This window comes from Micromys minutus, assembly GCF_963924665.1.
Source record: "Micromys minutus genome assembly, chromosome: 22".
Classification (NCBI taxonomy): domain Eukaryota; kingdom Metazoa; phylum Chordata; class Mammalia; order Rodentia; family Muridae; genus Micromys; species Micromys minutus.
Genome location: NC_137957.1, coordinates 31,495,129 through 31,521,478, shown reverse-complemented (window position 1 = coordinate 31,521,478; position 26,350 = coordinate 31,495,129). Strand labels below are relative to the sequence as shown.

General features: G+C 36.3%; 1 protein-coding gene across 1 annotated transcript in view; it reads left to right on the top strand.

The window, feature by feature from the left end:
• CEP290 (centrosomal protein 290) overlaps positions 1-26,350 on the top strand; it is a gene marked incomplete at its 5' end in the record, with an annotated part of 80,619 nt that overhangs the window by 24,349 nt on the left and 29,920 nt on the right. The window contains 17 exons of the mRNA XM_080935990.1: positions 52-136; positions 623-765; positions 1,333-1,497; positions 2,321-2,470; positions 4,098-4,213; positions 5,974-6,076; positions 6,162-6,392; positions 9,762-9,935; positions 14,292-14,403; positions 15,747-15,952; positions 16,849-17,000; positions 20,747-20,858; positions 21,542-21,997; positions 23,028-23,192; positions 24,133-24,240; positions 24,480-24,614; positions 25,713-25,979. Coding sequence (XP_080792116.1) covers positions 52-136; positions 623-765; positions 1,333-1,497; positions 2,321-2,470; positions 4,098-4,213; positions 5,974-6,076; positions 6,162-6,392; positions 9,762-9,935; positions 14,292-14,403; positions 15,747-15,952; positions 16,849-17,000; positions 20,747-20,858; positions 21,542-21,997; positions 23,028-23,192; positions 24,133-24,240; positions 24,480-24,614; positions 25,713-25,979 — 2,880 coding nt within the window. The remainder of the gene's footprint in view (positions 1-51; positions 137-622; positions 766-1,332; positions 1,498-2,320; positions 2,471-4,097; positions 4,214-5,973; positions 6,077-6,161; positions 6,393-9,761; positions 9,936-14,291; positions 14,404-15,746; positions 15,953-16,848; positions 17,001-20,746; positions 20,859-21,541; positions 21,998-23,027; positions 23,193-24,132; positions 24,241-24,479; positions 24,615-25,712; positions 25,980-26,350) is intronic.

Below are 26,350 nucleotides of genomic sequence, written 5' to 3'. Positions count from 1 at the left end.
AAGCTATTTATTACTGTGATATCTTACAAAGCATTTTTATTCTTTGTTCAGAATGAGTTTCTTTCAAGAGAATTGGCTGAAAAGGAAAAAGATTTAGAAAGAAGTAGGACAGTAATTACTAAATTTCAGAACAAACGTAAGTCACTCTCATCTCTTTCTTCTCTGTACCTATTTTTTAAATCTTTAATTGCTTTTATAATATAAAGCTCAGTCTTTGTTACTTATCTTTGTAGTTTACATTGCTATGTTAATTGTTATAGAATATTATTATGTCCAGTTTTCATGAAAATATGTGTCACATATTTTATATGCTCAAGTGAAGGTAAAGTTATAAACATTTAAAGATTTTTAATAGGATAAAGCTGTGTCATAGCTACCTATCTAGCTGTCTGTCTATATATAGCTATATATGTAAATTTTGCATTTATATGTATTTGTATATGTACATTGCTAAAATAGGTTGGTGTTTAATTCAGCTATTTATGTTGAATTTATAGTTGAATTTTTATTTCCATTTTTGTGTTTCAAATTTTTTTCTATTTGAAATATCTGTCATGAACATGAAATAATGTAAGTTATAGAAAAGGTCTATTCATTTAGTGTGAAAAAATTATAATTACAGTAAAAGAATTAGTTGAAGAAAATAAGCAACTTGAAGAAGGTATGAAAGAAATTTTGCAAGCTATTAAGGACATGCCGAAGGATTCTGATGTGAAAGGAGGTGAAACCTCTTTAATCATTCCGAGTCTGGAAAGACTGGTTAATGTAAGTTACATTTTCCTGTTAATGTCTGCTGTCAGCCAGCCCAGCCCCTGGACTGGTCTCATTGCTCTGATACAATTCTCAGAAAGCACCTTAAGACAAAGGACAAAGGATACACACCAGGTGTAGCCTATCATGGCAGGCAGATGTGGAGAGCAGGTGCCAGCTCCAGCTTGTCACTGTGTCCCCAGACTGGCAGACCATGCGACTACTGGACACAGAAGGGGTGGAAGTTATTTGCTCGGCTAATGAGAAACGGCTCATATGAGTGCTGATCAGTGTCTAATCCATAAATACTTACTAAATGGTATTTACTCAGCTAATGAGAAACTGCCTCATATCAATGCTGATCATTTTCTAATCCATAAATACTTACTAAATGGCATTTACTTTAATGAAGTAATCACTGTGTAATATAAGCTGAACTTTAATTTTATATATTACTTTACAAGAAATGTAAATAGCATTTTTATTAAATATGACAGTGAGCACAGAAAGACGATTAGTTATTTAAAGGCATATTTTTACTGTTTTTCATTGCATTTATAATTCATACTGTAAACATACAAGGCTATTGAATCAAAGAATGCAGAAGGAATTTTCGATGCCAGTTTGCATCTGAAAGCCCAAGTTGATCAACTTACAGGAAGGAATGAAGAATTAAGGCAAGAGCTCAAGGAATCTCGCAAAGAGGCTATAAATTATTCACAGCAGTTGGTAAAAGCAAACTTAAAGGTAAAAATTTTATTAAATATAAGAAAATATTAAACCTATGACTGTATTTTTAATAGGAAACTTCCCCAAAACCGTGATTCTTCAGGGTAAGATGTCCTGTGCGTTCTGTCAACCCTAAGACCATATCTCTTAGAGTCTTTGATAATTTCATATAGTATATTTTGATCATATCCTGCCCACACACTTTCTTCTTAGATCCTTCTTCAGTTCATTCTCATTCTCCATCTTTAAACATCCAAACATCTATGTGACTTGGAGAGCCAACTAACTACTGAGCATGGTGCTTACCCTGGACTATGCTTGACACACCCAGTGTTTCACTATTAAACGGGTCTTTCAAACCCTCTCCTGACAGCTACCACTTAGAAATTGGCTAGGGATGGGACTTTGTTACAACGTCCTTCCCTCTGTGCTGGGGTTTTGTCAGACTGCTCTTGTGCAAATGTAGAATGTGCTGTCACAACCATCTTGATGAGTTCTTACATGCATATGCCCTGCTGAGTCTGTAAAATGCTTTGTCCTTGGAGCTGTGCACAACCACGGGTCCTTATGAGCTTTCTGCCCACTCTTCCACATAGATCCTTGAGGCCTGTTTTGGACGAACATCCCAAAGTCTCTCACCTTCTGTACACTTTTTTTTTTTTTTTTTAAGAAGTTATGTGGAAAAATAAGCACCTTGTACTATAAAGGACAACATAATAGCTCTAAATCTTATTATAGGCATTTCTAAGTAAAAATTAAAGCCTATTTTAGTTAATTCATGCCGGTATAACTTGCTGCTTTGTACATTTCCTAAATGCGCTAATCATTGGATTGTTTGCAGATTGATCATCTTGAGAAAGAAACTGACCTTCTGCGGCAATCTTCAGGCTCCAATGTAGTTTACAAAGGCATAGACCTACCTGATGGGATATCGCCATCTAGTGCCCATATCATCAATTCTCAGAATGAATATTTAATACATCTTTTGCAGGTACTGAAAATTTATGTCTTTCTTTTCTTTTTTTTTTTTTTATTGGAAACTTTTTGCATTTACATTTCAGATGTTATCCCTTTCTCACAATCCCATCCCCCCTCCCCCTCCCATTGCCCCCGTGAAGGTGCTCCCTCTCCCAACCACCCTCTCTTACCTCAGCACCTTGGCATTCCCCTACACTGGGAAAATGAGCCTTCGCTGGACCAAAGAAAATTTATGTCTTAATGACAGGTTTGACAGCTTTTGAATTTAGTCTGAATTCCTTTGAATTCTCAGAATAAACAAGTAGATTGTTAGGAGATAGTGACTCAGATGGACTAATATAAGGAAATGTATTTCACTTGACTCCATGTAAAACATGTTCATGATATTTGTTCATTTGTATGTTATACATTTGACATATAAAGAGCATGAAGAATTATAAGCAGTCAATATAAAGTAGATGAGTATAGAAAGTGAAAGAATGAAATGCTAAGGGTTGTGGCTCTTAACAGAATCATCTCTTTTCTGTTAACCACAAGAAAAGCTTGCAAGTAAACTTGGCTTCCAGCTTCCCTTTTCTGTGTAAACTGTGAGTTGATCCACAGCATGTTAGAAAGGTACTCTGTTCAGTGACGTGCTCTGTGCTGTTTGCCATCTATATAATAGGGTTAAAATTAACATGGTGTGTTTTTCAAATTTTCATATGAAGTTCAATATCTACAGCATCAGGTACCCTATAATTGTACTTAGAAAAATCTAGTGAAAATCAACAAAATACATTTGTAATTGTAAGCATCCCACTTCTATATTATCCATTGGTGTGACATCGAGTTGTGGTTTCTTGGTTTTATATTTGGGCATGACATTAATCTTGTCTTTATTTGAATTTCTATGCTTCTCAAGTCGGACATAGTTAACTTTAAGGACAGAACAAAACCTTTCTTTAAAGTGCACCTTAGGCCACTACTCTTAAGTACATGGAGATAGATATTAATGACTTATCTTCAAACATTATAGGGATACCATCAACAAATTATTTCAACCTGGTATTGTCATGCTTGATTTAGGATTAGTGTTTTTTTATTTTTATTAAAAGAAAATGGGGAAAGCAAGATGTCTCTGTATGTCAAGGCACCTGATGCTAGCCGTAACAACCTGTGTCTGTGTTCAATCACTGGGACCACATGGTGGAAGGAAAGCGTAGACTGCACAAGTGTTCATATGACCTGAAAATATGCAGTGTGCATGCACGTCATGCAAACAAGTGGTTACTGTAAAAGTCACTTTTACCATGTTTAAAAGAAATAGGCTAATTTTAGTGGGGCTCAAGAGTGTATGTTGGCAAAGGAGTATGTGATTAGCTAATAGGAGTTGAGTATTTAGGTTGTCAGTCTGATAAACAGTTGTGCCTAAGGTGAATTCTGTATCTGATAGTTTTCATGCTTACTGCAGCTACCAGAGTTAAATAATAATCTGCTTGTTTTATAGAACTTTTTATGTGTATTGCCTCATTCTTTTACCTTATGCTGACATGTTGAAAATGTGGAGTTTGAATGTGAGTTTTACAATGTGAGTATATACATTTTGGATTCAAAATATAGTCTAATGCTACTTACACTCTTATTTATAAACCAAATTTTAGGAACTAGACAATAAAGAGAAGAAATTAAAGCATTTAGAAGATTCTCTTGAAGATTATAACAGAAAATTTGCAGTGATTCGTCATCAACAAAGTTTATTATATAAAGAATATCTAAGGTATTTATAATTTTAAAATGTTATAAATATAGTATTGTACTGATAGTCACAAATAAAGTATTGATCCTTCTCCACATAATCACTGTCAGGAACATGTTTCATTGCCATTGCTAGTCACTGTCACAACAGCAGAGACCGTTTGCCGGAGCTTATCCATCTCATGTTAGTCTCAGGAATTATACTTCAAAAACAGTGGTGGTTTTACACACTTACGGCCCAGCTAATTTTCAGGAAACCCAGAGGTCGAGGATTAATTTGTATGGATATTAAGTTATTTTCTAAAATGATTCCAGAAGTTTGTAGAATGGAGAACCTTGTCCATTGAAGAAGAGTAATGTGTGTTTCCATTTGACACATATCTAATCAAAATTAAATCTCATGTTCAAATCAAAACCATTTTGTGGCAAAAGTAATGATAACACCAAAGCTGGCGCATGAATAAGTGCGACAGTGACTGAGATGCTGCAGTAAATATGGTGGTTCTTCCTAATGTTCACCATGACTGAGATGCTGCAGTAAATATGGTGGTTCTTCCTAATGTTCACCATGACTGAGATGCTGCAGTAAATATGGTGGTTCTTCCTAATGTTCACCACAGCACTTACGTAAACTTCAAAACGAGCAATTTGGATTTCTTTTCATTCATAAATAAGATTTTACTTGTTTGGGCATATACAGTATATTTGGATTTGTGTAAAAGTAGATAAATCAACCTGTTTAGTATCTTTATTATTCCCTTTATTATTTTATGGTGAGAACACAGTAATCTACTAATTAATAAATTTTCAAGCATGTAATAATACACTGCAGTCACAGTGTGGTACAATAGATTTCTTGAACCTACTTCTCTTGTTTGGACCTTGAACATACCTTCTATTCTTCTCATACAATATATTTTGAACTTCAGTCTCCCCCAAGACACTCTTTTCTATTCAACTGATTTTATGTTTTTTGTTCTTTTACTCCCTCTCTTTTTAAAAACAATAACAACAAGAAATGAAGAGAACACAGCGGTTTATGCCTATCAAGAAGCAATTTGCATTTGATACCAACTAGTAAAGAGAAAATGTTTTCTTCAAATCTAATGATTTCTAATGTTTGCATGTTCAATGTTTGAACATACTTATTACTCATATTTAAGAGTTAGAGGTTTGAAATTTGATTTTTTTCACATTTTGTTTGGAATATTAACTATATATATATATATTCTCAACCCCTTTTTCTTCACAATAATTTGTTTGCAAATTCCATGTTCTAGTTAAAGTCACACCCCCACATTCAGGCACGTGTGCATGCTCATGTGTGCGCACACACATCCGCACATACATTTTTTTAATCCATTTGGTGCACTGTAAAGCTATCTCTTACGTCATTTCTGTATGAAACCTTTGATGTTTGAATTAGGTTTCAAAGAAACCTTTTTCAAATGACGTGCTAAAGCTTAGAATATCCTGTTTTCTCTGTTTCTCTTTTTGACACAGAATATTGTAGACTTGCCTTATATATTTCATGTCTGGGTGAGGACTGAGTTATTACGTAAATATTTTAAAGCCATAAGCCAGGGAAATAGCAATAATTTGATAAAATTGTGATTCTCCTTTAATTTACTATAAGAAATTGAGTGAACATTGAACCTCTTGTCTGTCAGATGGTAAGTGAGAAGCTTTAAAGCCCTCATGCTCTAATGTATCCCTCTGGTGGGTAAGCGTTTTACTGGGTTTCTTTTATTCTCCTTTTCATCGTTATTGCATTTATTATAGTGAAAAGGATATCTGGAAAGCAGATTCTGAGATGATAAAAGAGGAGAAGAGAAAACTTGAGGATCAAGCTCAGCAGGACGCCGTGAAAGTAAAAGAATATAATGTAAGCACGGGGAGCAGTGTTCGGTCGGCCGGGGCGCATGCGGGCTCCTCGGTTCTCTCAGTAAAGTCGCTGTGCTTCTGTCCAGAATTTGCTCAATGCTCTTGAGATGGATTCGAATGAAATGAAGAAAATGCTTTCAGAGACCAGTAGGAAAATCACTGTTCTGCAAGTGAATGAAAAGTCCCTCATCAGGCAGTATACAACCTTAGTGGAAATGGAGCGGCAACTGCGGAAAGAGAACGGGAGACACAAGAATGACGTCATAGCCATGGAAGCGGAAGTCACTGAAAAAATTGGAAGTTTGCAAAGATTTAAGGTATTTTCTACTTACTGTTTTGCTGAGGAATTTTTGGGTCTGAAGGTATTAGGGATCAGGTGCATCTGTCACCAGGGTTAATGGTAATGACATTTGCTCTCATGACTTCATCCATTGCTGGCAGGAATATTTACAGTGTCGACATTTCTCCCCAGATATTCTTAGTGTACATCTTGACAACGGAAAGCTTTTGCTAACACAACTGTAAGAATTCTATTTAACTGAAAACACTGACAGTATTTCCCTGTTTTCTGATGTATAGACTGTATTCAGATTTCTTTGGTTGTTCAAGGATTTGATGAGGAATAATACATTTATTGAATTTGACGCTTATATGTCTGAATCCCAAACATGGCAACCTCTTTTGCCTCATCATACTTTCCTCTGAAGAGGTGTGTGCACTTGTGTACAGCTGTATGAAGGTGTGTGCATTTGTGTTCTGGTGTAGGCAGCTGTGTACAAGTGTGAGTGATTTGTTTCTGGGATAATTTCTTTGTTTCCTCATAAAGTTCTTCTGTGGTTATCATGAGAGGTTCCCAGACTTTTAAGCAGTAGGCACAACTTACACAGTTGTTTGTTCTAATTAGACGGCTTTTGATGTTGTCTGTTAGTTATTTTAGCAGGGACCCATTGTTCTCTTAAACCTACCTTGATGCGGTTTTTGGCATAATAAGGTTTTCTAGACCTAAAATATAATACATACTACTTCTGTTCGGTTATAAAGTAATCAAATTTCTTAAGTAATTGAATTCCTTGTTTCTTTGAAGAGAAGAAAATATTTACATACATAGAAATTCTTACACTGCATCATTGCTTTTGGGATATCATTGCTGCTAATCTCTTTCCTTGGAGAACATGTGGTATATATTTTTAGAATAAAGCTCATGTTTAACTTTGTAGTTTTATGCTCTTCATTATCTTACAAACAGCTGAGAGATTAAAGTATTTTTATATATCATCATAAATTAATTAAAAATAATAACAGCTATAATACTTAATATTTCTTAAATTTGTTTTAAATTTTTTATGTTCATTGGAATGTATCTCATTCAACACGCGTTGGCAAAAATTACATACTCTAGTAACTTGAAATGATACTTGTTTTCTTTTTGGCTTAAATATTAGGATTTTTAACTGAAATGGGATATATAAAACATTTGTATTTTCAAAAGTTTGACTGTGAAGTGTCTAGCTGCCACCCCTGCCTGCTACCCAGGTAACAGACCGTCCTGCAGGTGGCTCTTCTGCCACAGAAGCAGAAGCTGGGAGTGATTGCCATTCGCATGAGTTTTCACCCGGAGCCACCTCTCTCAGATGAAGGAAGTTTTGAGACTTAGAAATGTTTTTATTTTTATTTTGTGCCTTTTTAAAAAAGAGTAGACTCTTCTGGAGTTTTTCCAGTACAGGGAGTGTGAAAACTATGAGCTGGGGTTTCTGCCAACACCTTCTCACTTCACCCACAGGTTTGGGGTTTTGCAATTGTTTTTTGGTTTTGGTTTTGGTTTTTTGTTTTTTGTTTTTTTCTTTTTTCAGAAGATCTTAAGTATTTACTATCAGGCTGTTTCCAAAAAAAAAAAAAAAAAAAAAAAGCCAACCCTGGTCTGAGGTATTTGACAATTCTGCCAAGTTGGCTAATGTATGAAAAGACAGTGACACACAACACAGCTCTCAGCTGCTTAAGTTACAAAGATTTAAAATGAGTAGCAAGTAACAATTGCACTTACCATCACATCAAAAGAGAGGGAATGAATTACTTGCAAAGATCATCAGTAACTCATTAACATGGTGCAGGGGAGAAATCCAAGTCACCCCCACACCTTATCACTGGTAGGCAAGCCAAATTCCATTTGCCTACAGTTTACATGGCCATTACCATTACCAGGAGGTTGCCCTCTATTGCTCTTTATTTTAATCAATGTTTTCTTATTTAAATGCCTAATGTTGGATTATACGAGTTTCTATAACTACAAAATTAAGTATAACCCTTATTCAGATTCAACATAAGTGTATTTTGAGGGAAGATGTGTTGAACAATTGGAATTGCATAACAGTGGATTTTTTCCTGAAAACAATGTATTTATTTCTAGGATTTTTTTTTTTAACTTTATTTTAAAAAACAAAGATAAAAGAAAAAAATTTTAAACATTTTTGCATAAATGTATACAAATATAATTGTGTCAGTGCTTGGCTGTTTTGTTTTTTAATATAAAATAAGAAAAGGGGATATTTTAAAAGAAACAAAACATAATTCTATGTCTTTTATCCAGCCTGCCACACAAAATGAAGCCAAATCCCTATAAGGTAGAATAGTATGTACTTATTTTCATGGGAAGAAGCTGTTTCAATTAGATATGAAGTTTGCTCTACTCAGGAGTGAACTAGAACTACAAGCGCCTCGTCTCCCCTTTTTCAGCTTGGTTATTTATTGCTTCCATGTTTTCATTGTGCTCTTCTGTGTAACCTCTGCTTACTATGGAACATTTCATTGGAAAGAACTAGACAGAGTCCCGGCACCTTGTCTGTGTTATAAGGACTTTTTGTGGCTATTGGGGACCATTGTGTTACTCCTCTTCCTGGACTCTACAGAATAGCTAGCATAATTAAACGGAAAAACAGAAGTTGGTTTTGGTTGAGCTTCTTCAAGGCCCGCTTTGTGGTCACACAAGTATATTATAGTAAGAGGGCAGGTCATAGAGGCCGTCTCATTATAGTCAGTTATAATAAAAAGTGACAGAGAGCACAAAGAGTCAAAAGTCCCATAATCAATCTTCTATGCAAGCACATCCCAAATGATTTGAGTCTTTACACCCAACCCCATATCTTAGTTGGTATAACTTCCTGATAGCACTGTGCTGGAGAATAAGATTGTAACATGTGTCTTTGGGGGAATATTCTATATTAAACTATAGAAGGAATATTCTTTACTAAACATGAAATAAGTAATTTAAATCCTTATTGTTACTATTTACACATTTTAATCACTCAATAACAGGAACCAGAAAGGTTGTGTCACTGAAAAAAGCAGTTATAGGTACTGTTGTTTCCTGCTAATTCTCTCACTTATGCTGCCCAATGCTTAGTGGCTTTTAAGGTCTAAGACCTAGAAAAGGTACCCAAAGATGATTTCTGTTTATTTTCTCAAATTAATTGTACTTCCTCTTACTGTCATAACTAGTAAAAGAATTCACTTAAATTCCTATTTAAAATTTTCCAAATATTGATTCCTTTATGAAGGCACAACAGGAAATGTATATTTTCAAATGACTTTCAACTATTTTGCTTTCAACTGAATTATTTTTTTAAAAGGTGACTAATGCTTTGCCAGAAAAAATAGACAAACTTAACTTAGTGTTCCCTCTTTTTTCCCAGGAAATGGCCACCTTCAAGATTGCAGCTCTTCAGAAAGTTGTCGATAATAGTGTTTCTCTGTCTGAACTAGAACTAGCCAATAAGCAGTACAACGAGCTGACTACGAAGTACAGGGACATGCTGCAGAAGGATAATCTGCTTGTCCAAAGGACGAGTAACTTAGAACACCTAGAGGTGAGTGTCTGTGGTGCTTAAACCCTGTCAGTCTGCTCAGTTTACTCTCAGGGTATCCTGGGGTCGGTAGGAATTTCAAATGATTAAAATTGGTTTCAATTTATTAACTGTAGTGGAGATGATAATAGTTATAATCTAAGAGTAGTTTGTCCTCGATATCAATGCATATACCAATATGTGGCATACTATTTATAATCGCAAATGACTTGATGGTGACTTTATCTAGGTCATCCTCTTATGGCTCTTGTATGACTTAGCCGAGTCAAACTTCTTTTACAGCACAGATAGGAGACTGTAGCTACAGAGGGAAATGCTATTAAGTATCCCTTCCTTTTCTGATCTTCTTTCAGAGTCGCTAAATTCTATGTCTTATGATGGGTTGATTTGACTGCGGATGCATTATTAGTGGCATTTCCTAGACAGTGGGTGGGCGTTTCAGTTCTCCATCCTTTTGAGTTAAAGAATACTGGAAATCAGGGAGGAGGTGAAGGAGATGGTGCAGTATAGAAAAACACTTATCTGACAAGTAATTTGGATATTGCAATGAATGTGTCCTAGTTCCTTTTTTTCTTTCAATGAAAACAACTTAAAAAAGGGAGGGTTTATTGTGACTCACCCCCTATGGTAGTGTCTATCATGGTAGGAATTCAACATAGCAGGATCTCAAAGTGCTGGTCACATTGTATCCACAATCAAGACAGGCCAATTGCTTCCTATTGCTCCATGTGCTCTCTCTGTCTTATATAGTCATTTCCACTGATAAGGAAGTGAATCCAGTCCCCACTGTCAGGATGGGTTTTTTCTATATTAATTAGTGCAATCAATTATTACAGACCCAAAGCACTGTTATTCCTATTAGCAAGAATGGAGTGAGAGAATAGAAAAGTGCCTTGCCTGGAAGCTTGTGGGCAGTTAGTTTGGCATATGCAGCACAGAGGCAGAAACGATAAGAAATACACTGCTTAGTTCAAAGTGAATGACAATAACAGACTTCCAAAAATTGTCCTTAGACCTCTACGTGGAAGTTACGGAACATGTGCACAAGCATGTGGAACCCTGCAGGTGATGTTAGTTATCCTCCTTGAGCACACCTCACTTTGTATTTGGTGAAACTGAAACTGGATTTTGTCAGTTCTAGGTAGTCCACCCAGCCAGCTTGCCCTGAAGGTCCTGTCTCTGCCTCCTGGATGCTGAGACTGGAAGCTGCTGCCCTGCTTGCCCGCTTCTTACATAGATTCTGGAAACCTAAGTGGTAGTTAACAGTGCCTGCGGACCTTGTTAAGGGTTTGAGTGCAGATTCCAGCATTTGTGGTCAGCTGCAGGCCTGTAACTCAAGCTCCAGGAGCATCTGACCACTCCAGCCTCTGGGCATCTACACTCACATGCACATACTACACACACACACACACACACACACACACACACACACACACACACACACACATAATTAAATTAAAATCTTTTTGGAAAGTTCATATACCTTATAATTTAATAACTGTCTTTTAACCTATATGGTATTAATTATTACTTCCTCTCATGCTTATTAAATACTCATGTTCCCAATTGCAATGTGACAAAACTGTCTGCAAAATTTAGTGAATAAAGTAACTATTTTATTATTAATTTGGCTTCTGAGTGTCAGAACTCAGTCAGCGTGCTACAGATAGCTTATCTTTGTTCTACAGGGTCTGGTATCTAGGCCAGGAAGACTTGAAGCACTAAGAATGGCAGTTAGACTAGGGAAACTGATCAGAAAGTACTGTATGTAAAAGAACCTTCAGTAAATTATTCTATTTAAATGACTGAACAGGGGTGGCAGGAGTCCTGGGTTCAGTCTGAAAATGCTCACTCACATATCTGGTCCCAGCCAGGGTGACTGAAGGTTGATTTTCAGGTAGGCTTGTCTCCTACAGTGTCTAGCAGTGACTGGAGCTCTCAGTGTACTGCAGTGTCTCCAGCTATTGCCTAAATAAGAAGGTAGAAATTGTGTTGCTTTCTACAACGCTGGAAGAGGCCAATGTCATTCTTTACTACTGTCTGTTGCTCAACAAGGCTTCCAAAATCTACTTAAAGACAACATAGTCCAGGTCCCATCCCTCAGTATAAGAAACTTTAAGGGAGATTTGTGACCCTTTAAGATTTTAAGGTTTTGTTTGTTCGTTTTTTATGGTCAATTAATCTTCTTCTGGCCTGCTAGACAGCTACTTTAAACCTCAGTACTTTAAGGCTATTGTCTATACTGTGGAAGCCTGTTGGTATAGATACCTACACTTTAATTCCAGTACTTGGGAGTTGGAAACAATTAGGTCGTGAGTTCTTCTTCCACCCTGACTGTATACAAATGACTGTATACAAATGAGTCCATTGTCAGCCTAGACTGTATACAAATGAGTCCATTGTCAGCCTAGTCTGTATGCAAATAAGTTCATTGTCAGCCTAGTCTGTATGCAAATAAGTTCGTTGTCAGCCTAGACTGTATATTAATGAGTTCATTGTAAGCTTATACTGTCTCAAACAAGCAAACAAAAGTAAGAGTGAGCATCACTGTAAGTGGGAATCTGTTAGTATTTTCTTTGTCTCCTCTACTTTCTTCAATAAATCTATAATTTTAACACTATAATCACACCTTTTATGGCTTAAATTTATTGTCATTAGCTTGTTTTTTTTTCTATACCTTGTTTATTGCAACCATTTCTCATATTGCAATCTTTAGTCTTAAATCTTCTTTAATTTACTGTTATTAAATGATTGTCATGAACACTATAATTATGTCACTCACTCCATGTTTAGGCCTCAATTAAATGACAAAAGGTCACATTATTTCTTTATTTACTTTAAGTTATTTCTTGCTCTCAGAAATTTCACAGATTGCTTTAGAAGCTGAACAACCAGGTGCCTGCCGCATAGTTCTTTCTTACATGCATTTTGTAGATATCTGTTAGTAACTAGGTTTTATTCTTTTGGTTTATATTCTTAGTAGTTTTTATTTGTATTTTAAAGCTGTTACAACATTGTTGCTTCCTCTGCTGCTGAAAGCAGTTTTGTTTTCTCCTTTATGGTTGCTACCTATAGCAGGACATAACTCTACTTTTAATGTTACATTGTGATTATGTATTTACATGTCTGCCTTCTTTAGTGAAATATAAATATCTGTTGTGGTAAATATTAAAAGGGGCTTAACCTTTTGTGTCATGCTTTGCCAGCTCCCCTGGGGCCGTCTGGCACTGCAGGGATCTTTACCTTGTGCTCTGTGCTGTCTCTGAGAACTCTGGCAGGGTTCACTCCACCACCCCTGCTGCTGTCCAGGGTGGATAAGACCCGCCCCAGCATGTGGTTTTTCACGCACTTCCCTTTAGCATGTTGTTGATACCTTAAATACACACATCCCAACTCTGTGGTGGGCTTTATGCATTCCACCACTACACCCTTTGAACTCAATTAAGTAGTCATGTCAAAGATCACACCAAACTACTCTGTTCCAATAGATAAAATTTGCCAACTTAGATAAGTCAAATGATCTTGTACAGTTCCATCCCATATAAAACATTCATATCAACCTTACATATGACGAAATGGGCCGAGAAAAAACATACACATCTTCATTCCTTCATCCATGTCTGCCTCCTGCCTCCTCCTCCCCTTCCTAGACCTTCCCCTCAACCTCTCTACTGTCCAATCATGTATCACCTTAACATAAACCTACACATCATTCTTTCTGTTTACTATAAAGAAAAAATAATTTACCTTTAAATGTAAGCTGTGTATAAATATTGCCACTTGAAAATATTCTAAATGACTATATTTTCTCAAAGTTAATTAGCTTGGGACTCAACAGTTTGATTATTCTCTCTCTTAATCTCTCTTAATCTCTCTCTCTCTCTCTCTCTCTCTCTCTCTCTTTCTCTCTCTCTGTGTGTGTGTGTGTGTGTGTGTGTGTGTGTGTTTGTATGATGTGTGAGAAGTTATAATTTGTAAAAATGTTTATATCTAGCTAATTTCAGTTTGTAATTTTTGTATTTGTATCATTTTTTTTTTAGAAAAAGATTTTATTATATACATATTGTAGCTGTCTTCAGACACACCGGAAGAGGGAATCGGGTCCCATTACAGATGGTTGTGAGCCACCATGTGGTTGCTGGGAATTGAACTCAGGACCTCTGGAAGAGCAGTCAGTGCTCTTAACCCTGAGCCATCTCTCTAGCCCTATTTGTATCTTTTTTCCTAAGGTTTATGTAGATTTTTAAAGGAAAACAGATTGTGAGTTTTAAGGGTAAGGCATAGGGCAAAGCAGTGCAGCGTCTGTGGCTCTCACCCTCATGCAGTGCAGCTCATCTGTGATGGCTGTCTTCCATTCAGTGCGAAAATGCATCCCTGAAAGGACAGATGGAGGTTATCAGTCAGGAGCTGGAGATTACAAAGGAAAAACTCCACACCATTGAACAAGCCTGGGAACAAGAAACGAAACTCGGTGAGTCTTAGTACTCTGGGAGTACCAAGTGATAAACATCTAACTGTCCTTTTGTTTTCTTTCTTTCTTTTTTTCTTCTTTTACTGAAATATTCTCTTCTGTAGCAGCATACATGGATGTGATTTGATTTAAGAAGATAAACTGTATCCCATGCCTTAGTTTAGAACACAGATAATGAATTCTATCCAGGTGTTTGCTTTATGGTTCTCACATGCGATTTTTTCCTGTTACTCCATGTTGTAAATTAAGGGTTCAGCACTAGTTACTTCTATCCTTACTTTTCATTAATGTATTCGTTCACTTTACGTCCTGATTGCAGCCCCCCCTTCCTCCATCCCACCCTCACAAATCCCTCCCCCACCGCCTCCTCCCCTTCTCCTCAGAGAAGGGTATCACTTGGGTTCCCCCCTGCACTGGGACATCAAGACACAACAGGACTAAGAGCATCTCTCCCACTGAGGCCAGACATGACAGACCAGCTCAAGGAAGGGCATCCAGTGGCATGCGGCTGAGTCAGAGACAGACCCAATTCCAATTGCTAGAGGACATACGTGAAGATCTATCTAGAACTATTATAACAGTGAAAGCTAATGATTGCTTTGAAATACATGTTTCATTCTGAGTGCAAAGTTTATGTGTTGTATATTAGTTGATACCTTTACCTTAGATATCAAAGGAAATTTGAAGATTTATATTGCTTATATTTGAAGCAGTATATTTCTCTTATGTATGTTTTTATCGTTAATCACTTTTTTATAGAAATTTATGCAATGTCATGTTGTCTGAGTGACTATGATTAAAACATCAGCTTTTTAAAAATTTGCCATTATCTAGAATGCTGCAAGAATCTCCATCTTTATCTGACTTGCTATGTTATTGAATAGAAAATTATAATATGATAGTATTTGACATTGCATGCTTATAATGCCCAAAATAATGCTCCTGATTTGAGATTACCTTTTAGAGTGTAATCATATCACTAAGATGTTACTGTTGACTTTGATGTTTGGTAACTTTAAAAATATTGCACCTATATGTCTAAAGTTCACTGCTGTCTTGTATTGTCCCAGTGTGATTAACAAGTGTTCATTTACTGCTTGTTAAAATGCTCCAACCCGTGACAGCTTCACATGACCTTTTCATGAGTATCTCAGTAATATTAAAGTTTTTATTGTCATTTGATAAATGGAGATGTTTATTCTAGAAAGAATACGTGGATAAGTATCGGAGAGGTAGGGATAAATAAATAGAAAAAAGACATGTCTTACTTCAAAAAGTTCCTAAACTGTGCTATTTATTTACCTCTCCTGAATTATCTTCTATGTGTTATTTGTTGCACATAGGAAAAGAGGCAAACATGGATAAGGCAAAGAAATCAATGACAAATAGTGACATTGTTTCTATTTCAAAAAAAATCACGGTGTTGGAGATGAAGGAATTAAATGAAAGGCAGAGGGCTGAGCACTGTCAGAAGATGTATGAGCACTTAAGAACCTCACTAAAGCACATGGAAGAACGAAACTTCGAACTGGAAACCAAGTTCACTGAGGTTTGATATAATCTTTATCATGTAAATAGTAAGAATTTGATAGTAGACACTGAATTATTGCTAAGAACTTTGTCTCTAAGCTAGGATATGCATACAGCATTTGCATTTCCTGTAAAGTGTATATAGACTGTTCTTTTATAATCTCAATTGCTTTACACCGAAGCACTTGTTTCTGTAAACAAATTCTTTCTTGTCAATGTCACAGTATTGTCTTTAGTAAACAGAAAGATACTTTTTCTTTAAAAAGCAAGTTGTCTTCCAATCCCATCTCTTGGTTTAAAAAATACTCGTTCTCTTTACACTCCAGAAGCTGTTTGGAGCTGAGACTGTAGTAAGACGCAAAATAGTTAAAAATCTCTTTTTTCAAAAACTTTAATAGCAGGTTAAAAGATACTTAGTGTGCTCTGAATTAAGTAGTTTGCAGACACTCAACTACCTGTGATTGAATAGCACCTTGCAGATACTTAGGTTGAGATAGATTTCAAAACCTAAGTATCTTTTTTTTCTTTTAAGATATTTAATGTTAATAAAAATTTACTTAATTTTATAAAATTTATAAAATTTTGTTAGCTCAGTTGGATTTATTTGTAAGTATTTTGCTTATATTTCAAACATTCTTAAGTAGTGATTGCCTAGCATAAGTAATTTATGCTCGAATTAGACTATCACTACATCTTTTTAGTAATATGTTCTTGATTCTTTCTTTACTTTGCTGTCACTACTTCATATCTGTTTCTGGACTAAGGGAAAGTAAAGAAGATGTTCGTACTGAAGAGACCAGAAGTTATGTGTCTGGACACTAAGTTAGTGCAGGCCCTGGTTCTATTCCAGCATAAGGTAAAATAGAATAGATAACTAACATAGTCCTGGGGAATGTGTTGTTCCTTTTCCCGTAGCTTACCAAAATCAACCTGGATGCACAGAAGGTGGAGCAGATGCTGAGAGACGAACTGGCTGACAGTGTGAACAAGGCAGTGAGCGATGCGGATAGGCAGCGGATTCTGGAACTGGAGAAGAGTGAGGTGGAGCTCAAAGTTGAAGTGTCCAAGTAAGTGCACAGAAGCAATTTCATCATCTGATGGGTCTGTTTGATTTGTCTTTTAAGTTCAATTATAAATATATAAAGCAGTATGCATACGCATTTTTTTAAGAAGAGGATTATTATTCTGGTTGTTTTTTAACCAGATGACATAACATTGAAGAGGAAATTACATTTCACAGCTTGGTTTTTTTTTCCCCGAGTGTGGGAATGTGACTGTAAGAAGACACTAAAGTTGAAACAGAAACCGTGTTTTATTCATATTGCCTGTTTGGGGGAAAGTAGAGATGGAAGAGTCACTTAGTATTTAGTTTATTCACATAAAAAGAAATAATTTTACATTTTTATAAGGTTGATGCAAACAAAATTAATTCATATTTAGATTTAATTTCATTTTCTTTGGACCTAGCTATGTGGTATGCACTGTGTAAGACATCAGACATATTAACTCATGAACTCTTGCTTACTAACACTTAGAAAAATTCGTTTTCATTTGGCAGTAGAAAATATGCCCAACTACTTTAGAACACTTAATGTATGTGCCAGGTAGATACTATCCATTCACTTTTCTGGTCAGGTGCTGGTCAGGAGCTTTGAGTTAATGTGACAAGCATAAATAACTGTGTGTGTATGTGTGTGTGTGTGTGTGTGTGTGTATGTATGTATATGTGTGTGTATGTGTGTATGTATATGTGTGTATATGTATATGTGTGTGTATGTATATGTGTGTGTGTGGTGTGTGGGGGTGTATGTGTCTGTTGAGGGTGTGTGGGTGTGTGTGTGGGGGGGTGTATGTGTGTGTGTGGGGGTGTGGTGTGTGTGTATGTGGTGTGGGGGGCGTGTGTGTGTGTGTATGTATATGTGTGTTGTGTGTATGTGTGTGTGGGATGTATGTGTGTGTATGTGTGTGTGTGTGTGTGTGTGTGTGTATGTATGTGGTGTATGTGTCTTTATTCATAAAATTATAGCCACACCTTTACAACCTTGAGAGTCTCTTTGGGGAAATCAGTCATTTGTTAATGGTTCACATTATAATTGATTTGTTTTTTCTTTGCATGAACCTACCTTGTAAGATGACTAATTTATAATTATTCACTGTATTGTATATTATTAACCACTAACTGTAGAAGCCTGTAGTAGTGAATGTTAATAAATGTAAACTGGAGACCATGCCACACTATTGCCTGTTACTCTCTGTCCCTGGAGGGCTCTCTGCCTCTGTGGCTAGCTCCCTCAGTGGCTGTCCATCTGGTTGCCATGGTAGGTTGCTGCCCCCCAGCCCCATGCAGAGACCACCTATCTCACTGCTTTCCTGATGCCCACTGTGTTCACATTCTCAGCCACCTAGTAAAATCAAAACTCTAGAGGCTTGTAATTTATCAATCAGATTTATATCAATAAATTCTCACTCCACAAAACATCCACACAATAAACTTAGAGCCAGTTGATATTGATATAAACCTGCCCACCTAGATAAGACAACTTGTCCTGTAATTATCCATCCCTTATGAGATATTCATAGCCACCTGTGGCTATTTAAAGCCACATGGGGTGGGTCATCCTTTTCTTCCTCCATCTCTTCTTCCTCCTCTTCCTCCTCCCCTTTCTTCTCTTCCTCCTCTTCCTCTTCTTCTCTCCTTTCTCAAAACCTCTGCACCCACCTTTCTTTTTCACTGTCCAATCACAGGCCTTGCCTTATTATCTTTTGCCTGCTGTTGGCTGCATATAGACATCAACCCACAGAGGCCTTGTCATCAATGTGAGAAAACCTGGTGTATATGTCACACTTAGCTAAATTATTCTACCCCAAACAAAAGACTTTTTCATTTAGTTTTGTAATCACAGAAATCATAAGGGAAATTTGTGCAAATGCCTGATTTGTGTGGTGTGTGTGTGTGTGTGTGTGTGTGTGTGTGTATTTCCACTAATGTATTAATCTTAGTAAACAAATCACATTTCCTATATGTAACATGATTTTCAAATATAATATAAAGTTCTGTGTATGAAGCACTTTAATTTCATACTGGGAAAGTTAAAATAAGAATTTTACATCGACTCTTAACTACAGTGGCAAAAGTTAATCTATTTAAGTTGACCTTCCATTTTCTTTCTTTTAAATTAAATAAATTTTTTTTCTTTACAACCCAGTCAGTCTTTCTTCTCTTTCCAGTACACCCTCACCAAAGTCCTTCCCCCAAGTTTCCTTCCCTTTCTATTTTGAGAAGTCAAAGCCCCCCCCCTTAGGGTGTCAGTACCCCATCCCCCTAACCTATGACCCCCCACACATCAAGTAGCTGTGGGACTAGGCACATCATTTTTCACTGAGGCCTGATAAGGCTGTGCTCTTAGGGATGCATGATCCAAAGACAGGCAGACAGGTAATGGGCTTAGAGACAACCTCTATTCCAGTTGTTTGGAGAACCCAAATGAAGACCAGGCTTCTAGTCTGCTACACATGTTCAGGGGCTTAGGTCCAGCACCTGCTCACTCTTTGGTTGGTGATTCAATCTCTGGAAGTCCCCAAGGGTCCAGGTTAATTGACTGTCCTCATTGGATCTCCCAATCTTTTCCTCAACTCTTCTGAAAGATTCACTGAGCTCTGTCTCATGTTTGGAGGTGAGTCTCTGCATCTCTTTCCGTTGGCTGTTGGATGGAGTCTCTCAGAGGACAGTTATTTTAGGTTCCTACCTGCAAGCATAAGAGAGTATCATTACTAGTGTTGGGGACTGGTTCATGCCCATGGGGTGGGTCTCAAGTTGGATCAGTCATTTGTTGGCCATTCCCTCAGTCTCCGTCCCCTCTTTGACCTTACACATCCTGTAGGTAGGACACAGTTATGATCTGAGGCTTTGTGGATAGGTTGGTGTTCTTACCCTTCCACTGAGAGCCCTGCCTAGCTACAGGAAGTGGCCACTTCAGGATCCATGTCTGCCACTGATAAGAATCTCTTAGTCGCCCCTTAGGCCCTCTGCTCCCCTTTCCATCCCAGGTCTTTGGCACCTCCTAGAGATTGCCACCCCACTCCCTATCCCCCAACCCCCTGATCTCCTTTCTGTCTCCACTGCTCTCCCTACCTGTATGTTCTCCCCCACCTCTTTCCTACCATCCTCTATTCCACCCAGATCACTCTTTCCATCCACCTCCGATATCTATTTTGTTTTTCTTTCTGAAAAAGATTCAAATGTCCTCACCTCTGCTTTCCTTGTATTGGGCTTCTTTGGGTATGTTGATTATAGCATGCTTATCCTGCACTTATAAGTGAGTACATTCCATATGTGCCCTTTTGGCTCTGGGTTCCCTCTCTCAGATTCATGATGTCCTTGCTTTTGAAGGTTGAGTAGTATTCCATTTTGTAGATATACCACACTTTCTGAATCCATTGTCAAGTCATAGACATCTAGGTTCTTTCCAGCTTCTGGCTGTTATGAATAAAGCTGTTATGAACATAGATGAGCAAGTGTCCCTATGCTCTCTGACAACTTGCATTTATAAAAGGTCATGTGTTATGTGAAATTGGTATAATGGTCATTATCTTTCAAAATGTATATATTATGCTATACCACAGCTTAAAGACTTTCCAGCGTAGGAGATGCTTCTTGTCACATATAAGGTTACATGAAATAGTTCAAGAGAACTTTGAACAGTTTCATACATTGAAGAGATAGAAAACTCAACTGTTTCTTGAGATGAATGTTTCAAAATTAGGGCTTTTCGTATTTACTAAATTGTTGCTTAAATATGTTATCACTTTCTAGACTGAGAGAGATTTCTGATATTGCCAAAAGACAAGTTGATTTTTTGAATTCGCAACAACAGTCCAGGGAAAAGGAAGTGGAATCCCTCAGAATGCAGCTGCTGGACTTCCAGGTGCATATAGTGTTAGCTCCCCTGCCTCGTCTGTGGTTTCCTAAGCTCACCTTAGACACTGCTGTGTAAGGGTCATGCTGGTCAGATGGTAGAGCAGCAGTACGCAGCTGCTCCTGCAGGTTGGGACTTCAGAGAACAGTTTTTATTTGAAATATGTATAGATGCATGTTGAGGCTGCTGGTCAGTCAACACATTGAGGAGTAGTAATTAGTGAATCTTTAACACACTAATGAGTAATTAATGAATCTTCACTGACTATTTTCTCTTTTATAGATTTGTAGTTTTTCATATATCCCATGTTCTATAGTTTTTAGAGGATTAAAAGATGTTCATTTTATACATCAAAGTGAGCTGTTAATGTTTTTAGGGGATTAAAGATGTTCACTGGGGATGGGATAGAGGGTTTTCAGAGGGGAAACTGAAAAAGGGATAACATTTGAAATGTAAATTAAAAAATCCAATAAAAAAAAGATGTTCGTTGTATACATCAAAGTGTGCTATTAGTGTTATCTGTGAGTTAGAAGGTAAAATTAGAAATTTAAGTGTGCTTCCTTTTTTGTTATTTAAAAAAATCTCATGTGCCAGTGCTTTAAAATTTCATTTACTAAACCATGACTTTGAACCCTTGGTATTTGCAGACAAAACCCTTAAATTTATTATAAATATGTATCTTTTACCGTTAGGCACAATCTGATGAAAAGGCTCTAATTGCCAAATTGCACCAACATGTTGTCTCTCTTCAAATTAGTGAGGCCACTGCTCTTGGTAAGTTAGAGTCAGTTACATCTAAACTCCAGAAGATGGAAGCCTACAATTTGCGCTTAGAACAGAAACTGGATGAAAAAGAACAGGCTCTGTACTATGCTCGTTTGGAAGGAAGAAACAGAGCAAAGCACCTGCGCCAAACCATTCAGTCTCTGCGGAGACAGTTCAGTGGCGCTTTACCCTTGGCTCAGCAGGAAAAGTTCTCCAAAACGATGATTCAGTTGCAAAATGACAAACTTAAGATAATGCAAGAAATGAAAAATTCCCAACAAGAACACAGAAATATGGAAAACAAAACATTGGAAATGGAATTAAAATTACAAGGCTTAGAAGAATTGATCAGCACCTTAAAGGATGCCAGGGGAGCCCAGAAGGTAAAACCTGATCTTAACTTTGGTATTCTCATGTTATATAGTACTATTGCTCTTAAAGTGTATCTGTTTAGATATGTTTAATGTGCATCTAAGATACTAATTGGTTAGCTTAGCTTTTGTAAATTGGGAATTTAGACATTCATAAGGAAGGATCTTTAGGAAAATTGCTTTTTGTGTGCAATAGCACACAACATTTTTATTTTAAACTTTCTAAAAAGTCCAAATATATATTAAGTCAATATTAAGTACAATAATTTCTAAGTGATGTCGTACTTATCAGTTGATGGCTACTTTGCACAGCTATTTTGTTTATTTGTTTTTCTGTGTTTTCACTTGTACTTATTTCTTCTGTATACTTACAGTTTCCACCGTGCTCCATTTTATTTTTTAAAGATTAGTCTTTACTATCACTTGGGAAGAGTTAAATGCTAAATAATTGTCTTGTAGTTAAATCCTAGTCCCTATGCTAGAGATAATTACAACAACTTCTTTTTTTAAAAAGATAATTTTAAAAATTATCTTGGGTAGGTTTGCCTGGCAATTTCATACATATATATAATGGATCGTGGTCTCACTCACCTCTGCTTTATCTTGTCTTCCTTTTCCCTCACCCAGCCTCACATCCTCCCTCCAATCCTCACCCACGTTTTATGTGTTTTTGTTGTCATTTTGGGACCCAATATGCTTACCCAACACAGTCGTGTGACCATGGGGTATAATGCTGTCCCCTGGAGCATGAGAACGTGACCATTAACCCCATGATGGTAGAACAGGCTAGCATTTCTGTTTTTAAAGTCAGGCCAATGTGTCAATGACATGGCTGCAGTCAGCACTTCGGAAACAAGTGTCAGTGAATGGGAAACTGAAAGCAAATGCTGCTAATGGCTAGTTATTCGTTAGAAAGTAACTTGAATAATGTCTTATTCTGATATTCTACATACTTTAGAATAATCTGTGGAAATTATAAATAACTTTGCCATTAATTTCAGTTAAAATCATGATCAGTAATTTACATTTATATATGATTTAGGTAATCAATTGGCATGTGAAAATAGAAGAACTCCGCCTTCAAGAGCTTAAGCTAAATAGAGAACTAGTCAAGGGTAAAGAAGAAATCAAATATTTGAATAATATCATCTCTGAATATGAACATACAATCAGCAGTCTAGAGGAAGAAATTGTTCAGCAGAACAAGGTTTCATTTTCTCTTTCTTTCTAAAGCTTTCACTCTCAGATCATTGTATTTTTCTGTGTAGTTGTGATTACATAATTAAGTATAGTTCTCATTATGATGAGTAAGAAAATAATCTGTTTTCTTGCTTCTTAAACTCCAAACATGCAAATTTACTTAATTGTAACAGAGCTCTTAACCTTAAAAAAGCCAAGCAAAGCAAACAGTGTGTCAGCAAGCCTACGGGGGGTAAGCTAGTTTTTATTTTGATATTAGTTATTTCACTTCTTCAGCCCAGTTCCTCCTGCATGTCACTGTTGATTGAGAACACAGCTGGGAGTAGAAAAAGATGCTTCAGTGCCAGATGATGCTCCTAAAACACACTCAACACAGAGACTCCATTTCTGGGGCTCAGACTTATTTTTCTTTCTCTTTCTTTTTGTATCCTAGATACTTTGTGTTTATATTTTCACTGCCTTACCATCTGCACTCACAAACCTTTCCTAACCAGTGACTACAAAGGCCCCTTGGTATTGAAGAAAAACTGCTCCATCAATATTTCCTACATAGGGAGCATTTGTTCTCTTGATGTAAATTGTGTTTGCCCTTCTCTGATATGCTACGTATTTGTTTACTATTGCCTGTTTCCATCTGCCTGGGAAATGATTTCCTTGGAGACAGACTAAGTTTTGTTTATTTGCTATGCTTACACTGCCCCAAGTAGTGCCTGAGAAGTGTGTTTCATGTGTGCGGTTGGAATGGATGAATGAATGGGTACATGACTAGACTGACACTAGACTGCTGCCTCTGGGCTCTGAGGCAAGTTGTTTGACCTTGAAGTTTGCTTGTTTTTCCCCTAAAATAAGAGTGCAAGAGCTGAAGGTAAAGTAAGAAAATGTTCACATGTCTGTTATGTGCTAATTGTCACTGGATGTACCTCACAAAAATGAGTGTCACTTTTTAGTTTCATGAAGAAAGACAAATGGCTTGGGATCAAAGAGAAGTTGAGCTGGAACGCCAGTTAGACCTTTTTGATCGTCAGCAAAATGAAATACTCAGTGCGGCACAAAAGGTATATATAAATAATTATGTTTTCTGCTTTGTAGCATGGCCTGAAGCATTAACTAACAAATAGTCTCTGAATTCAATATATTTTGGACTTTAGGATGTGTGCTTTATGTGAATTGTCATGAGTTTCTTTATTTAAAGATAAGTGAAATTTAGTCTACTATATTGTCATACAGTTAAAAGATTTAATACTGTTTCCTCAGTACTACACCACTATTTTAAAAGCATATTCTTTCTCAATAGTTTGAAGATGCTACAGGATCAATGCCAGACCCCAGCTTGCCCCTTCCAAACCAACTTGAAATTGCTCTAAGAAAAATTAAGGAGAATATTCAAATAATTCTTAAAACACAAGCAACTTGCAAGTCACTAGAGGAGGTAATTGGAATAATTTGCATTTTAATTAGTATGTTACTAGTAATGTTTTGTAATTTTCTAAATATTTTATTAACAGCAATTAATTAAAGTTTATTTTTGCTAATTTATTTCTTTTTTTCTATTTTAATAAACTATTACTAATAGCTGATAATAGCCCGTGTAGTTAATTTGAATTTACAATTTATTTGTTTACTACAGTCTACTTTGAGACCTACTAAATAGGTAATAAAAGTCATAATTGAAGCTTTATGAACACTATATTGCCTTTTATTAACTGCTGTTTTCATTATTGCTTATTTTTATCATTTATTTTACATTATATGTTGTATATCCTTTAAATAGTTTCTTTGCTCATTTTCTTTGAGAGTAAATAAAGTTGAAGCAAATGAAATTATTTCATCTAGAAGCTGAATTTCATTAATGGTTAAATAAGCTCATTAAATTATTCATAAAACAATATAAATTGAGTATTACTTAAAATTTAGTTTCTATCTAAACATATTAATTATAAATACATGTAAGAAGAATTTATTATAAAATTTTATTTTTTTAATCAGTTCAGAAAACCTAATTTAAAATTTTTGGCTTATATGAGTTACCACTAAATCATGTGTATTAAAATATCTGTCTTAATCTTACTGAAGATTAAACCTTCTCCACTTTGGTGTGATAAACTTCCAACTGCAGCACAATGATTCATTGACCTGTGCCCCTGAAATCCCAACTGTGTACTCGATTAACAGCTATAGTCTTCCGTGACGTCAGAGGGCTGGATAAACTGCATTTTCTTTCTAATTCTAGTACTTGTATTTGTTGTTACTTCTAAACTGCAAGATATAAGCAAAGTTAATTAAATTTTGTGTTTAACCTAACGAAGTTTTTACAAGTGATAATCTTATTAGTGAATTAGAATATATGAATAAATGTGTTGTCACATAAAAATGTAATAAATATAATTTTATTATCAAATGGCATAATAAATACACAGAGAAGGAAGTGAGACTGCTGTTTTGCTTGTAAGTGCTTTTAAGTAAAATTTTTATGAGGCATTTTAAAGAACAAACTGTCCTGAAATAATTTATTGTGACTTTACTATAGAAACTAAAAGAAAAAGAATCTGCTTTGCGACTGGCAGAGCAAAATATTCTGTCAAGAGATAAAGTAATCAATGAACTGAGGCTTCGATTGCCTGCCACAGCGGATCGAGAAAAACTTATAGCTGAGCTAGACAGAAAAGAGCTGGAGCCCAAATCTCATCACACAATGAAAATTGCTCATCAAACCATTGCCAACATGCAGGCAAGGTTAAACCACAAGGAAGAAGTACTGAAGAAATACCAGCATCTTCTGGAGAAAGCCAGAGAGGTATTTTGTCATGCTTCTTACTTCCTTTGTTTTTCATTCAAGGGCAGGAGCTACTTTCTCTTAAAATGGTAGTTCATTTTTGCTCTCGGATGATTCTATATGGGAATTGTTGCTTTTACATGATTGGATTACAGATCTGTCAGTCAAACTGGCAGTTTGTGTTTGTGTGTCTTCCTCTTGTTGACTGAAGAAAACAGGAATGTCTCTCTCTTATGATGAAGCTGGATGGTTTAGGAAATGTCAGGTGAAGTATGAGAAACAATAAAGCAAATGATGCTACCACAGGAGTAACATATGAAGATCTAATTTTCTAGAACAATAGGAGAGATATTTAGTATTTATAATATTTCTCAAAATAAGGGTGAGGGACA